The sequence below is a fragment of the Agelaius phoeniceus genome, chromosome 15 (assembly GCF_051311805.1).
Source record: "Agelaius phoeniceus isolate bAgePho1 chromosome 15, bAgePho1.hap1, whole genome shotgun sequence".
Lineage (NCBI taxonomy): Eukaryota > Metazoa > Chordata > Aves > Passeriformes > Icteridae > Agelaius > Agelaius phoeniceus.
This window is the reverse complement of record NC_135279.1, coordinates 11,853,490-11,870,354: the sequence shown is the minus strand read 5'-3', so window position 1 is coordinate 11,870,354 and position 16,865 is coordinate 11,853,490. Positions and strand designations below refer to the sequence as shown.

The 16,865-nt window shown below is 37.9% G+C and overlaps 1 protein-coding gene and 1 long non-coding RNA gene across 3 annotated transcripts in view; one reads left to right on the top strand and one right to left on the bottom strand.

Moving 5' to 3' along the window:
• Window positions 1–12,268, bottom strand: part of GABRG2 (gamma-aminobutyric acid type A receptor subunit gamma2) — a 61,047-nt gene extending 48,779 nt beyond the window's left edge. For both annotated transcript variants that reach the window (XM_054642662.2, XM_054642663.2), the window contains exon 1: window positions 12,144–12,268. In XM_054642662.2, coding sequence (XP_054498637.1) covers window positions 12,144–12,250 — 107 coding nt within the window. In that variant the 5' untranslated portion in view covers window positions 12,251–12,268. The remainder of the gene's footprint in view (window positions 1–12,143) is intronic.
• LOC143695248 (uncharacterized) lies at window positions 7,541–16,559 on the top strand. Its single transcript, XR_013184351.1, has 3 exons — window positions 7,541–7,686; window positions 14,474–14,582; window positions 16,442–16,559. It is a non-coding gene; the product is annotated as an uncharacterized LOC143695248 (long non-coding RNA).
• The last annotated feature ends 306 nt before the right edge of the window (window positions 16,560–16,865 follow it).

The window sequence follows — 16,865 nt, the reverse complement described above, 5'->3', positions numbered from 1 at the left end:
ACTTGTTGTGAGCACTGAAGCAAGGTCCACAAAGGAATTTAGGGTAGCTGCACAAAGCCTCATGGCAACTCAGAAAAGGCTCACTGGCAAAATGCAAAGGGTTTCAGACCCTATTTTCTATGATCAGAGGAGGCACCATGAGGCTTCAGAGATTTTGTTGGATCTTACCCAAACTGCATAATCAGAAACTCTTTAAAAACAGGAGTCTTTCCATGACTTGAGCAGATGCTGATGGGACCATCAGGTAAGGATGGACATCTGCAAACCCCTAAAATTAATGGGAGGTGAGCAGAAGCTAAGGATGAAGATGTTTCACTAGTTGTAGCATATCTCCCATATGGATAAATCCATCTTCAGTTTTCCCTTGCTGCAGACCCAGCAGCTTTTTATGAGCTACAGACTTGTGCAGAATAACTGACAGAGTATTGATAAAAAGAAATTCCACTGGAAACCACTGAAGTAAAACTCTGCATGCAATTTATCCTCCTGAGATCCTGGGGAATTTGGCAAACACACCTCAGGATAATTTGTTTAATAAAAAACAGGTGCTATTCTAAGCTCTACAGTTTTCCAGGACAGATTACCAAAGAAATAATTTAGAAGAGAGGACATAAATGGAATACATTTGCTGGCAAATGTTGGACTTTTAGCTTATATCTGTCAGATTTTCCAGGATTATGCTTTCCATACTGCCAGCTGCTCAGTATTCCAATCCTTGTGCAGAAAACCATGTTGGTAAACATTTAAACACAAATGAAAGTGTCTTCCTGGATAAAGGCTTGAATGCTTAAAACCTTGCAAAACTGAAGCCCAGCTTAGCTGGCTCAGCCTGTTTTCCAAGGTGTCATTGCAGACATGGCATCTTTGTTAAAGAAATACATTGTTTACCTACCACTTGGAATTGCTGCTCGTTAACTAAAATGAGAGGTGCTATTTAAAATATACACTATTTTTGATTGGAGGTAATTTGACTATTAAACTTCTGGGCTTTTCATTAAATCCTTTCATTACTATTTTATTGAGGAGCTCAGAACATTGCATATGCAGGTAATGATTGCAGATAATAAATTTTTCTCATTATTTAGTCTGAATATATGTTGCATTGAATTTAATCATGTCTATGCTTATCTACTATAGAGAGATGAAGAGAGATAGAGCCTTGGGGATGGTAACAAAAGAATTTATTTTAGAGATATAGTACCTTTCCTCTTTCTTTTCTTTTTTTCCTTCCTTAATAAATTGTATAATTAAAGCTGCTCACAACTTTCCCTTCTAGTATTCACCATAAGCCTTCACATGCTCTGAACTTTTTCAAAGTTACCGTAAGAGCTGAATTTCTTGGTTTCTGGCCAAAGATTAATTTTATTTCAAAGCCTAAAATAAAATCCACTTTTTGGAATCAGTAAGGCTAAAATTATTCATATTCTCTTTTAATATCAAATCTATATATGGGTTGTTTTCGCACATATAGTCCCTAGATGACAGAATAGTAAATTTTGGAACTCATTATAGGAATAATCCTTGTTAAGAGGTGTGCCAGAGTAAAAGTGCTTGGCTATTAAGTGGTTAAAATGCATTAAATGGATACAACAGTCATTGAAAGTGGTTGGATATTAATAGCAGGTAATTTGGAATTGCTTAATTTAATTTCAGAGCAATGAACTGTCCCTGGAGGTGCTGTTGGCACGTGGTGAGAGGAAAGATAACTGTCCTCACCTGGACAAAAGAGCAGTACCTTAGATTTACAACCTTTTGACATAAAGGAGGCAGAGCTGTCAATCTGGATCACAAGAACCAGTGCAGAGAAGAATATTTTCATGTTGTTCACCATTTAAATATGGCTTTCATAGCCTTGTTAGCTGTGCTGGACGTGGAATTTAGGAATTTGGCCCAAAAGATTTGTCATGACTTTAATCTCATGTGCTACATTAGAGCCTTATTAAGGTTTTAGGTAATTTTAAGTGCATGCTATAAGTCCTTAAAGCAGCTTAGTGAGGTTTTTTAGCATTTCCATTAGAAACCAGGAAATAAAATGAGAAAAGGCATTATTAATGTATTGTGGATTGTTCTTGCCCCAAAGAGCTTACAAATATCCAATATGTTTATTCAATACAACATGGTCTGTGACAGTGGTTAATTATTTGGCTTCATTAAAAGAGTAGTAACATTTGTAATTATATTCTAAGGACCTCCAAGTATTTGACTGCTGGTAACCTTCCCCTCTTCCAAATCCTCACCTTGCCAGAAAATAGTGACTTCTTTACTCCTTTACAAAACAAAATTTTAATACTCAGACATGTTTGATCCCTCACTGCCTCAAGGAGCAGAATGCATCTTTTAAGTTACATATAGAGAACCCAAAAGTGTCTTTTCAGTATTCAAGATCAGCTACTAAGACAGTTCTTGGCAGTGTTAATATTATTACATGGGTCACACACCCCATCTTCTTTCTGAAGCCACTATCAGCTTTCCCTCTTGTGTTCTTCTTCAAGTGTGGAATGGCTCAGCTCTCTGACTCCCAAAACATATACCCACACTGTCTTCACTTCATGCAAATGGCTGCTCTGCATTTCTCATCTTTGGTAATTTGAACATAATAACTCATTCTTCCCAATCCCCTGTTCTCTGTTTGAAGCATAGCAGGCTTCTTGTGACTATATTATAAATGTTGTATAATTCTGGTCTTCATAATTCACTTCCAGACCAGGTTCACTTCTGACTCTTACTCATACACAGCAAGTGTACAACCTTCCTGGACTCATAGCTGAAGTCCTTACTCCTTGAATTAAGTAACTCTAAGGGCTATCAGTAACTCATCTAAGAAGGTCAAGCTGACTGTAATTTTAATTATGTATCAATTATTTGTTGGCATTTGTCATTCACTGAAATTTGTGTGCCTCTTTGCCTTTCCTGTTTTATCTGTGTGGGCCACCATGGTACCACAGTTGTCTTGAAAATATTGTCCATTCACAAAAATGAGCTGATGATTTACATATAGAATTATGTTGTTGATTTTTGGGAGATCAGGTGATTATTTTTCTGCACAGACAGTCAGTTCAAAAGCTTAAATTTTGGAAGAATGAGTCTTAGGGCTATAAAAGTAGAAACATTTGGCATTGATCAGGGTAGCAGAGGGAAAAAAATCATTGCAGACTTCTTGATAAGCTGTTTTCCCTTGCCTGCTTCAGTATCTGCTGTCCACCTGATTGAAGCCCTTTTAGTGTTAATTTGTTGTGTGAAGTCTCTTGTGTCTTCACCAGTTTTTGGTGAGGAAAAGCAGAGCACAAACTCTGCCACCCTTCAGTGGGATGTACACAAAATGTCCAAGAGATAACTGATCTTGGTGCCTGGTTATCATGGGCACATCTCATTCTGCTTTGGTGACACTTCTCCACCTCTGGCAAACATATGTGTGGTTCAATGGGTCCCAGAAGTGCATCACTTAATAACACATTGACTAATACATTGATTAGTTTAGTAAGGTTTTCTAGAATTATCTGATTAATTTCTCTTAATGTTTTTTTTTCTCATTCTTCCTCCTGCTATCTCTTTTTCTCTCTCTTGGAAAATAATCTAAGGGAATTAAATGAAAGTGGTATTTAGTGGATAATCCTCAATCTGTTGCAGCAGGCAGAGTTCTGTTTGAATCTGAAGATATCTTGCTGTGGATTAACAAAAGCTTCATATGACCAGAACATGCTATTTGTGTTACACAATATAACATTGAGCCACTAGTGAAGGAAAGCATTCATTTTCTCATATTATCCACTTTTTGGGGGGGCAGGAATTCTGGCAGATGGTTATTAGGGGTATGTGTGAGATCCCCTTTAAGGGGCATTTCTCGTAAATGTTTAGAACCAGAAGTATTTTTCAGCAGAACATGGAGCATTCAAAAAGTTGAAGATAAATAGCTCAGAAGGAAAGGTGGCCTTTTATCTCAAGGGTTTACATCAAAGTCCAAGATGACATTCAGTAAAAAATACAATTTCATACATGACTACCTGCATCATCTAGAAAGAGCTTATGCAAGCATAAAAAATAAATAACTTATTCCATCCCTTCCAAAAGATCATTATTATCCTTCATTTATTTTAAATACCTTTTTTACATATATTGATCTTTTATTTTTGGTAATAATCTGTGTATGTTGGTTTAGGTATGGTAAAAATGATATTTCTTTAATGTTTTGCTGGCTGTCTGCAAACAGATGAAAGGTCTGTCTTGTAAGATTAATATTTAGTTTCATACACAATGGCCAGATTTCACAGCTAGGCCTACACATTGTGTTGTTCTTTACTGAATATGTGTGAAAATGTCCTTACACTAAATCTGAAAAAAATAGAACTGATCCTCAAGATATGAAAATGTTTTAAACAATATTGATTTTCTTTTTTAGAGGTGATCAACTGTTGCACTAAGATTCTTGTATGATTTACTGACTTTCTCTTGCCTGCTATCACTTTGCTGTAACCATAATTCATTCATTACTCTGGGTCAAATCAGTGGTGTTTTGTGCCATGCATTTTGCATCTGGCAGCTGCCAACAGCAGAGGGTAAGAGCAAAAGATAAGGGCACAAAATCTCTCCTCTTTCAGAAACATGCAGCTAGAGATTTTCTATAATGGAGTGCTATCACTGAGTTTAATGGATTTTAAATATTTTTCTTCTCCCTGAATCTATATAAATATTTGGGCTCTGCATCACCCCACTTATTAAGAAGAAAAACATTTTTGTAAGTTTTCAGCCAGGGATCATACCATTGCGTGCTCTATGTCCTTTATGTAAGAGAGAACAAGTAAAGCTGCTGTAGTCAACTTTTTCTGTGTTGCTTAGGACATCACATGAAAAAACATTATGCAGCTGAGGTACTCATTTACATGGGAAGGTATTTGTTACATTTCTCTTCTGCTTATGCAGTCACTGGTGGTTTTCATCAGCATTAAAGCCTCCTTTTTTGACAGCAGTTGTGTTAAAAATATTACTGTTATATAAATAAGAGGATATCACCGTGTGTCAGACTGAATACCCAATATTCAGTCTGACAAGACTTGCATATTAATTTTTTGTTGCAACCATACAAATACCCCAGAATCACACTAGATATAATCCTCACTATTCTCTCAAGAGTTTTCTTCAGCCTACCACCATCACCCCTCTTTTACCTCAGTTTGTCTGAGCCAGTTGGCAGGTGTTGGAACTTGTGAAAATATGTATCTCCCCTCACCCACTCTTTTTTCATATGGATGAAAAAAACCCCTATAGTCCTTTTGTAAATTTGTCACATTGAAGGAGATGGTTACACATTCTGATAGAAATTATGTTCCAACCACTTCATATGAAAAATTTAAAAGCAATTAATGTTATTTTCTATTTTGATGGGTTTTTTCAGTTCCTGGCTTAATGCAAAGCGAAATATCTTCTTCATTAGAAGAATGAAATGAGCAGGTTACTTCTGGACATTAAAATAGGAAAGCTGACCCAATTCAAACAGCAAAGCTCGCACTTACTGCACCAGAGCTCTTCTGAGGTAGGTGCTCACCTAAATAAAATGCCCTTAAAGACATTACACCTCCACAAGAATACACTCTAGGTGAATTCAGACTCACACACTCTGCTCCTTACAGCACCATGACAATTTAGGCCAAAATCCATTATCACAAAGAAGCATGCGGTAATCCTAAGTTTCAAGTCATCAAAAGTCACTCATCAAATTGAGTCTAAAAAGATCAGTACATCTACAATGGACATTTTATACTGTCCCTTTCTCATCTCTCTAGCACCTAAAATATCTCTTCACCCTGGTTTTTGTGAGTTGGATGTTTTCCCTAGGGCAGTTGTAGTCCCTAGTTTCATTGGTGCTCAATGACTTTTAGTCTCATTCCATGAGAAAGGACCTTCCTTACCTAATAATAATTATAGATACCTGACTGTGGTGGTGGGCTCTTTTTTTCTGGAATTTATGGTTCTTTCCTGGTACTTCCTGAGGTCTTTTTATTCACTGAATAAGAAACATGTCTTGTATGAAGTAAACAGCTTCCTGCTTTGAGCCCAGAAAGTTACATCTACTTCCAGTGAAGTTATCTGGATGTCCTTTGCTATTGTCAGCTGTCATATCTTTTCTAAAAAGAAAATGAATACATCTCTTTCTCCTATATTCTCAAAAAGCCTCCCTGGTGCTTGTTCAGGAGTTCCATTCAGAGAAAACAGCTCATTTTCTAGAATGGAGAAATTCCTTTTTGTCCAGAAGGCCAGGGAAAGACTTATGTGCCATTTAAGATCAATTTGCATTACAGTCTGTGGTCTGAAGTGGAGTGTGAGGTTTTAGCTGATCATCTGTATAAAATAAAAAAGAAGAAATGAAGGAAAAAATATTTAGAGGTATTGTAAATCAGCTGGAATGTAGGTTGAGAGCTTTCTGCAAGAGCATTATGCAGTGTAAGATACCCTTTTTGAAGATCCTTACTGAGTTGTAATTTAACTTTGGGTGATTTCCCAGTTCTTAGATAAGCACAAAACTACCTGTATGAATCTATACTGGATATGCCCTGGCTTTCCTCAGCAACAGAGTGACTTCAGTGGGACAGGAATTACTGAGGATAAAATGAGGCCTTGCCATGTGAGAAGATTCCAAGAACTGCTGAGATTTTCAGCATTAGTGTTGGATATGATGTTGGTTTCTTAGTAGGGAAAACTGGGAAAATGGACAATTCTATCTTATCATTCATGTTAAAAGAAAAAATATTTTTAAAAGAGCTACATTAAATAAGCTGTAGAGCATAACAATGAAAAAAAAAAACCCTCTGACATCCCGTATCAGGTTTTGGGGGTATTTTTCTTATCTCTGTGTTTATATGTATGTGTCCAGATTCTTTTCAGTGGTGCCCAGCAATAGGACAAGGAGTTATGGCCATAAACAGAAACACAAGAAATTCCACCTCAATGTGAGGAAGAACTTCTTTATGTTAAGGGTGGCAGAGCCCTGGAACAGCCACCCAGGGAGGTTCCTGGAGTCTCCCTCTCTGGAGACATCCCAAACCCACCTGGACACCTTCCTGTGTCACCTCTCCAGGTGACCCTGCCTTGGCAGGGGGGGTTGGACTGGATGATTTCCAGAGATCCTTTCCAACCCTAATGATTCAGTGATTCTGTGATTTTCTGAGCTTGAATTCACATTAATCCACCCTCCAGTTCCACTTTGTTCTTCACTTGCAGTCTTACACAACTCACTGCCAGTCTCACACTAACCACCTCTCCCTCTGCATTAAAGGTTTCTGTCAGTGGGGCTGCAGGTGCCATGGTCTGCAAAGCTGCAGTTCAGACTGCACCAAGAGAGACCCCCAGAACACTCCAATTATCCCCACGAATGCTAAAAAATAGGTCCTCAAATTATCACCCTAAAAGAATGTAGGACTATATCTGTAGTAAATAACAACAATAATAATAATAATAATAACAATAACAATAATAATAATAATAATAATAATAATAATAATAATAATAATAATAATAATATCATCTATATTTTACAGCCAGAGTGGCTGTCACTCCCTGTGACAAGGGGAAGGCTGAAGGGACTGAGCCAGCTCCAAATGAGCCACTGCATCTCTCTGCAGGACAGTGCCAGGCACAGCTACTGACCTTAGAACTGCCTCTGCTTTGGAGCTCACTGGAATGTATGTCTGCAAGGTACTGTAAGGAATCAACCACCCTATGTATGTGCATCTGTTACTGGTCACCTGTGTCTAATGCTCTATCTAATAATTTAATAATTCATTATTCGATTGACAATTCAGTTCTCCATTGGAGAAAGTGGTGGTCATTACTTAAGCATATAGGAGTTTAATTGTACTGGGACTGAGACTTGGAAAGAGTTCCCCTTGGCCAGACATTTGCTTCTTTGCCTTTCATCCATTCACTCCTCTTCCCTTTTAAATTTTTGTGCAACTGCTACAGAATTTAATGATATATGTCAATAGACTGAATGTAGTATAAATGAAACCAATACAAACACAATCCAAATAATCTAGATATTTTTTCCAGATTACCATTAATCATGAACATTTTAAACCCTAAAGACCCTAAGGCATGATTTGGATGGCCATGAAGAAGACATATAATATGAATAATATGGGAAATATTACATTAAAAGAGCTTAATAATTTCCTAAGATATTTTTATTGTAGTTAGTTTCTATAGTTTTTTATTAGCAGCTTTCACTTTTTATTTTTATAATTTTTGAAGATTCAAACTTTCTGAAAGGAGTCTAACATTGTTTTCCATACTCTCTGGAGTATTTTGGAGTACATGAGTTTTGGCATGCAGGTTATGTTTAGGTGGTTTAGTCACTACAGCAGAAGTTAGTCAAAGGGTTTCATCCACATTTCTGAATCATTTATTTTCAAGTAGGGAAACAGTGTCTGTAGTTTGTTTTTTTACCCCATCAAGTTGTAAACAATAGAATTTAACCTCATTTTCAAATCTACTTTAGGTCAGTAGTTTTGGTACTGTTTTTATGACAATAATAGCTGTTCTAAGTTTGTGTCCCAGCATTGCAGCTCCCAGCGGTCAGGAATGCAGCATGGCCATGAAAACCTCACAGGCAGGCCTTGCTCCCCCTGACATGGTAAAGTAGTGCAGGACCTGTGTCCACACAGCTTTAGCTCTGCTGATCCAAACACTGGAGTGTATGAAATATTCAGTCTCATGGTATCAGAGATAAGGATAAAGTCATATTTTAACAGCTCTTAGATCCACATCTTCTATCATGACACTTCTTCAAAGGGGACCAATCCTTGGGAGGTGAGAAATCGCCTCTTGTTGAGCAACTCCTTATTCCAGTAATGGGACCTCTGGCTTAGTGTCAGTGTTACACACTGAGAAATTATTGGCAAAGTCTTAATAACTATGGCTGCAGGATTTACACCAAACTGATATTGGCAAGTTTTACAGTAATTCTAAGTGACTGTCCATATGAAGGATATTCTTGTTATTGTATCACATCACTTTACCAGAGCAAAAGAATTTTATTTACACATGTGTTCATTAATTTACTAATAAAATACATGTATTCACTTAGGCACCAGACTATTTTGATGCTAAAATGATTGCTTTGTTTATAGGGGTTTTTGATCAGTCTTGACAGTCTTCAATTTTAGGCATGTAGTTGCAGCATAAAAATATTGCCATGAAACTACTTGGGCACAAACAAGTGGAAAAAAAGTCCCACATTCCCCATCTGAACATTATTTTCCACTGTATTATGTAGCTTTTGGTGGCAGTTTGTTAAAGCTGTGCAAAAATAATTGATAAACCTCATATATAAGAAGCGTGCAGAGTACAGCTTTAAAACATTTTGAAACTTTGCTGGTGATTTCTATTACATGTAATGTTTTAAATACATGTTGTTTGTTTGATGAGGACCATCAAATAATTGGTTCTGATTAAACCCCATCAGATGTACAAATATATTTTCTTAAATAATTTTAAATTGTCTTTTGATCTGTGGATTTTTTATGTACAATTTTCAGAAATTGGGAGCTTGATCTGACCAATATTCACTGAGCACAGCTCCAAGCCCATGTGATGCTGTGACACTGATCTGAGGGGTGAGAGGAGGAGGGAAATTTGTGCAAGAAGTTTGCAGTCCAGTTATGAATCTTGAGAAACCAACTGGTAAAAAGCACTACCTGAAACTTTAGTGTGCCCAGTTGTAAGGATGTACTTTGTGCATTTCATAAAACTGATACACATTTTCTAAAGATAAAATACTACAGTATTGTAAAGTGACTTTTTTTCTGAGTTCATTCATGTTTTACTGGAGCTAATGCTGGAATTTTAGCTGCTTGCATTAATGCCTGAGTGGTGTCTCAACTTTCCCCTTCTTTCCTCAATCTTCTAAATATTAATGATTTTGCAACAATAAATTTCCCTATATAGTAATTTTTTGTATTAACAGGGTTTAAATTTCTGCACAGTAATGGTAATCATTACTTTGATCAAATGTTGTGAATACTTAAACTTCTGTGTGTGTTCTGATTGATGTCAATACATTTATTCAGATGTTTAACATGGAGCATCTTTGTTAGTGTTCAATTGGCCTTTCTAAATTTCAGTGTCCTGAAAAGTGACACACAATACAATAATAAACCTCTCTTTCTGAAGTGTTTGATGAGTTTTTAACAAAGAAAACCTATCATCTTGGCTTTAAATAAATGGTATCCAAGTTCAACTTTTATAACCCTATCTTGGTCCTTGAGTTTCCAAAACTAATAACAAGGCTTCTTCCACAATGGGAGGAGGAAAATGTCCTGATTGTTAGAATTAAAATCACATATGCATGTTGACTCATTTAAAATGTTTCTGTGAAGCACTGAGAATAATTTTCACTTTACTTGTAGCTATTATTTCTCAATCCATGATTTATTCTTCAAAATTATGAGGTCAGGAGGCTGTGAAAAGAAACCATCTTGGCTATCAGATAGCTGTGAACAGAATACAGAACTTTTTGTTGAGCTAAAACTATAAGTTGCATTATGAAGGGTTTCTTTTAAAGCTTATGAAATAATTTTGGCAAAATTCCTCTCAGGCGATGCTTTTCTGAAAGATGAGTGAAAAGAAGGAAGCGTGCTAAAATAAGTATCTGGGATTATTTTAGTGGAAGTTTTATGTCAAAATAATATGAAAGCCCATCATAAAATCCTTTAAAAATTGACTTTTCCATTTTTGTATGCAGGTAGTAATCATAACTGGTTTTATAAAGGTCAAAAATACCTCACATCTGTCTTACTCCCAACACCAAAGTACCCTCATGGTAGGCTCACTGAGTTTTCTCATTTTCTACTCAATTTTCAACCACTTTTAGTTTGTTCTCACAGGAATTCTTTACAAAGTTCTTTTTGTGTGGGAAAAAGTTACTTGAAAACCTAGCAACTTTTCATTTCCCCGGCCAAACATTTTGGCCTTTTATTTGGCTTAGAACTAAGATCCTACCATTGCAGGTATGAAGTCTGATTTTACATTAAAAAAAAAAAAAAAAGAAAAAGAAAAGAAAAAGAAAAATAAACCAAACAATAGAGAGAAACAAAGAGAATGAACCCACTTTTTGGTACGGTAGTGTCCATGTAAAAGGAAGGAAGGGGAAAGAAGGAAAATTTGCGAAGCCTATGTGAATCTCGCATTAGTAGTAGCAGAGTGGGCACTAACTTGTGGAAGGTCTCAGTGACAACATGGCTTGTGCAGCTGTGGGGAGGGGTCTGTTCCCTCTTGGAAGGCCCCACTCTCTGCCGTGCAGAGATTTTGCCTCATCTAACCTGTTAAAAGCACAGTCCACACATTTTTGCAGGAATGTCTGCTCCGGCGCAAAGCTTGGCACTGCAGCAATTCTCCCGCCCTCCACTTTCTGCTCATCCACATATGAACTCCTGCTTCCTGTGCTGTGGGATTTTCACCCCTTTCCGTTTCGGTGCGTGATGCACACACATGCAGCAGAACGAGCCGGGTGTGCTGGGAACATCCAGCTGGAAACATTCAACCCCAAAACTATCGCATCCCCTGGGGAGCTGCGGCCGCCCGCACCTGGGGATGCTGGGGCTCTGAGGGACACGGGGGAGCTCAGAGGGACCCAGAGGAGCTGTGCGGAGCCGGGGGAGCTGCGAGGGAGCCCGGGGAGCCGTGCGGAGCCGGGAGGAGCCGTGCGGGACCCGCATCCCTGTCCTTGGTACCCAGCCCTGCCCGCGTCCGCCGCGCAGCCCCGCACAGCCATGATGGGGCTGCCCGCTCCGGGAAAACAAGCAGGAATGCACGGACATTGTGCCCGCAAAACACAGCTCCGTGCACCGGAGCAAGCGATTAATTCAGAGATAAAGGGCTTCATTAATATGGCACCAAATTCTATGAACAGCCCGGCATGTACCACCATCACACACACCCGCCGCTCACCCTCCCTCTGTCCATGTCAGAGCGACAACAATTGTAAGAGAAATAAAACATTCCAAGATCTCAGCTGCTAGAGATGGATGAATGCAATGCCACTGTCCAAACCTCTGGCATTCTCACGACAGCTCAGCAAATTCGCAGATTCTTCACCCCCCCCAGCCCTCCCTCTCCCCCCACCCTCCCAAACAGAATTAGAAAGCACATCTTACCACTGGATGAGAGAGAAGAACAGAAGTGCCCACACCATCATTTTGAGAGAAAATGCAGGATTCAAGAATGCAGTGCTCCCCAGGCTTGTTGGATTTGGAGGAATCATCTCTATTCCAGCCCCCCCACCCCCCCCCCCAGCTTTTTTCCCCCTTTCCTCTCGGTTGCAGATGGATCCGTCCCCTTCTTTAATTTTTTTTTTTTTTTTTGGTAGTAGTTCTCCCTCCTCCCTACCAGGTCCCGTCAGTGGGATGAGACATTGCGCCCAGCTGCTGGAATTAATATGCAGGGGGAGAGAAATTAGATCTGCACAAGCCCTTTGCAGATATAATCAGAAAACGTCAGCTCTGGCAGCAGGCAGCAGCTTCCAAATCTAGGGAAATAATATAATTGGGAGAAAAGAAAAAAAATGAAACCCAAACAAAAAGCGAAAATCACAGACGCTCACAGAATAAAAACATCAAGGAAAGGAGCACATACACATTTACGGAACCGCCGACACACATGCAGGAAAATCCAATAAAGCAACAAAGAGTAAATGAGAGGGGAAAAAAAAAAGAATAAAGCAATGGAGCTGCTGCCTGAATGCAGATTAACTCTGAGGTCAAAGTGGAAATGATGCACTCTGCTGCAGCACAGATTAACACATGCGTGGTGTCAGCCAGGGTGCTTTTTAACCTTTGATTACACATATGCAGGCAGCCTGGATTTTCATTTTGGAGCTGAGAAGGATTTGGCAGGCATAAAAAAGGAGGTTGGAAGGAAAAGCTCGCCCTATGCTGCTGAGCATCCTCATTTTTCTAAACAGCGTGGAAATCGTGATTGCAAAGGGGGAAAAAATGAAAGGTTGGATGGGGGAGTGGAAAAGGGAGGGATGGTTGTTGCTAAGTAACTCAGGAAATGGGGAAAGCAGCATTGGTGGAGTCAGTATGAATGAGGTGATTTAGTGTGTGATAGGATCAGGGGGAATATGCAAGGTTTTTATCTCCCCTCCCCCTAATAAAAGAGGCTACACAGACACAGGAAACACTTCCTGGCCAGAGGGGAAACACTAGAGGACTATGGAAGATGAATGAAATTTGGCACCAGAATCCCAAATTCCGTTGTCCAAAAATGCAATTTAGCAACTACTACTGGAGTATATAATTTAGGGAATCTCACAATTTCCTAAAGTAAGAGTGCTTCAGTCTAAAATAGGTACTTGGACTACGATCTACAATAGCATTTTTTTACCTCCCCTATTTTTTCTGTCTAGATCAAAGTAAATATAGACAATGGCAAGCCTGCCCAATGACATTTATGAACTGGAAGATTGGGCAAATTCAATCACCAGGAACATTTTTTTCCATCCCAAGCCCACTTTTCTAAAACTTCAGGGAGAAATAAATAAAAAATTATCCTAACTTAAATGATGGGAAAGTGAAATGTTGCTAATAAAATAAAAACATCAAAATTTCCTGCTGGACTTAGTCTTGTCTGAACCAAATATGACACTTGGATTCTGCTCAAACCTTCTAATACCCTGGACAATCTGTTAGTTCCCAGTGTCCAAATGCAGAATGAAATTTATCCATCAGAATTAGATACAGTAGTTTCTTTCTCAGAATCTCTAAAAACACAGATCCAGCCTTCAGCCATCAAGTTAATTTTTCTGTCTCCAAATACAATGCATTTAACTTTAACAATAATCAATAGACCTATATCATTAGTTGAATTAAATACGCTTTAGTTCTTGTATAGTTCAATGATTATTTGAGCCAGTATCTAACCCAGTCACTGTATTTTTATCATTGGTTACAAACAAAGTGACAAGTTGCAAACCTGTTACTTAATATTTCCAGTCAATGGTCTTATTGTTAATTAAGTTATTCCACCAATTTGTGAAATACAACTTCTTCAGTGATAAAAAGCTATAAAATATTTTAAATACTCTCCCCATATCTCTCTTCCTCTCAGTCTATATATATATATATGTGTGTGTGTATGTATGCATGCTCAAATATCAACATTTGCTGATGGTTCAATCCATTACCTGCAAACATGACACTTCTGTGATTTTATTGCTGTAATCTCACTCATCAGTTATCACAACATTCCTTTGAAGGATAAAAGTGCTGTGTATATTTTGGTGAGGGAATCAAAATTGTTGATAGCTAAGAATTTGAACTGTGCAAACACTTATTTATTGTCTTGGCTACTGCAGCTGTGTCTGCATGAGCATGGCAGCTTTAATCTGCACTTTTTTTACTGAAAATTTGTTCCATTAGCAAAGTCTTCTTGTCTGGAGAGAGCTCCTGGATTCCTATAAAATTCTTCTGCACTTTCATTTCAGAGGGTCAGCTCGTTATTCTTGCTAGCAGAGGCAAGGGGTCTGCAATAGAAGAAAAACCTGCAGGTGTCAAAGCTTGAGGAAGTTTTCCAGGCTCCCCATCCCACAGATGGTAAGGCAAAAAGAGTTGGATACTGTAAAACTAATCCTGGATTGCTAAAAGATGTAGAAGACCATTGATAATAATATTCCTATGGGTGCTTTAGTAGCTGTACATTCTCTTCACATTCTTAATTGGTTATCAGTGGGTTTTGATAGACAAGCATACTCTCAAGATTGTGTGGGTTTTTTTGCATATTAAAACTTGCAGCACCATATTATGATCAATTTTTCATCCCAGACACATCAGCTTTAATTTTTATTTCAGCTGCCTGCAATTGACATTAAGGCATTGACTTAGGTGGTGGGAATTAGGATCTTCGGCCTCTGTTACAGTCAGTGGACCACACAATGGCCAAGTCAGGCTTTTGAGTGCTCCTAGATAAGATCATTTCAATGCTAAAATACTTGACCCCAATACATAAAACTTATCCACCAATAATCAAGCAATACCAATTTGGCTCTAAGCAATTTTAAATGCAAATTTGTCCTTGCAGTTCTTTGCAACCTCAGCCTGAAGGAAGGGAATGTAACCCCACATTTTATGCTTAAAGAATTTCAGTATTATTATATTATGCTGATATACTCTGCTAGGAAAAACTTTGTTTATCTGTAGCAGATAAAACTGCCATAGAAAACAAAAATGTACCAGGCTGTTTTCTCTCTGAACACACATTGTCTTTGAAGCACAGTGTTCTTTTTTCTCTACCCACAAGCTCTATCAGACACTGATATTTTAGGATTCCATCATAATAAATTATCACAAAGGATCAAATTTACATGAGGACACTGCCTAGTGTGAAATGTTTTCCTGACACCTTTGGTGTGATAAACCAATCCCACATAGTAACTTGTCCCTGGGCACAAATGTGGTATCTTCACAACAAATCATTTCAAGTTTTTAAAAAATTGTCTTATGAAGAATAATTAAACACAGGAGTCATTGTTCCAAAAAGATGCATTCTGTAGCAGACTAGAATATTATAAGAGTATCTTAGTCAATTTGGCAGACACTTTGTTTGTTTGCAAGGGGGTTCTCAGCTCCTATGGTTTCCCTGTGTGTCCAAGGAAAACCTGGCTTTTCCTTACCCTAAAATTATTTATTTTATGAGTATCAAATATTAGATCACACATCAGAAAGGAAGAAGAAAAAGATACATGTAAAAAAGTAAATGCAAAAGTAGGTGTTAGAAAAGATGCATAAAGTAAAAAGAAGGACTCTGTCAATGTCAATATCTTGCCAGATTGTTTTTATCACGTGTTCCTATTGGAAATTCTTTCTGTTTCAGCTTGTTGTTCCTTCTGTTGCTTTAGACAAAAACAAAGCAAACCACCAAAAATAAAGTGCCAATTTCACTCTGTCTCAAATGGCACATGATTTGGGTAGAGGTAGCTGGTTTATATGGGTCATGCTGAGGATGCTTTCTTAAAGGCATAAGAAGGAAACACCTAGGTAGTTAAATTTTCTATTACTATGCTTTGTGAGACTATTTATTATGTATCAAGTAACGTTTTGATGCTTAGAAAAATACATTAACTACTGTTTTAAATTATTCTTATTCTGAAATAAAATATCCTAATTATAAATAAAAAGACTTTTGAACTGCATGAATCCACATATTTTTAAAAATAGCTTGTATAAAGCTATATATAAATATATCTTTTATAATAGTAGTTATACCGTTGATAAAATTTTGCTTTCTTCAAAAAATCTCCCAGCATATTTTAGCCCTGGGTAAATGTATTAATACTGAACTCCTGAGGAAAATAGCATCCAATATAAGGCATTTCTTTGATGTGATCTAGGATTTGATATAATCTCTCTTTTTTTCCCATGGTCTATCTTCTGACACATTTTCTGGTCATCCATAGGTGTATAAAGGCATATTGAGACATGGAAAGCATAAAAATTAATCTTGAAACACTTCTAGGAGAAAGGTAGGTCCTGGTTTGATACATTTATTACTGTACATGTGTGTTCATGGTTGTGCATGGGAGGATTTCATTTAGAACACCCAGACACCTCGTTCTCTTTCAATCCATGTGCTCAAAATACAGAGAGTCTGTGAAGGAGGGGTATGGGGGTGGGCTGAACAAAAACTACACCAGATAAGTGCTAGACTAAAATCATAGTTTGGAGATGATTATTGACTGAATCAACGTAAAATCTGGACCTTTCAAAGAGCTTTGGGAACCAAGTCCAACACCATTATTGCATCTGCACAAATACATACATTCATGTCAGTACCAAGTAGATGAACTCAGTACTACAGTGCAGAGTGTATCCAACCATAGT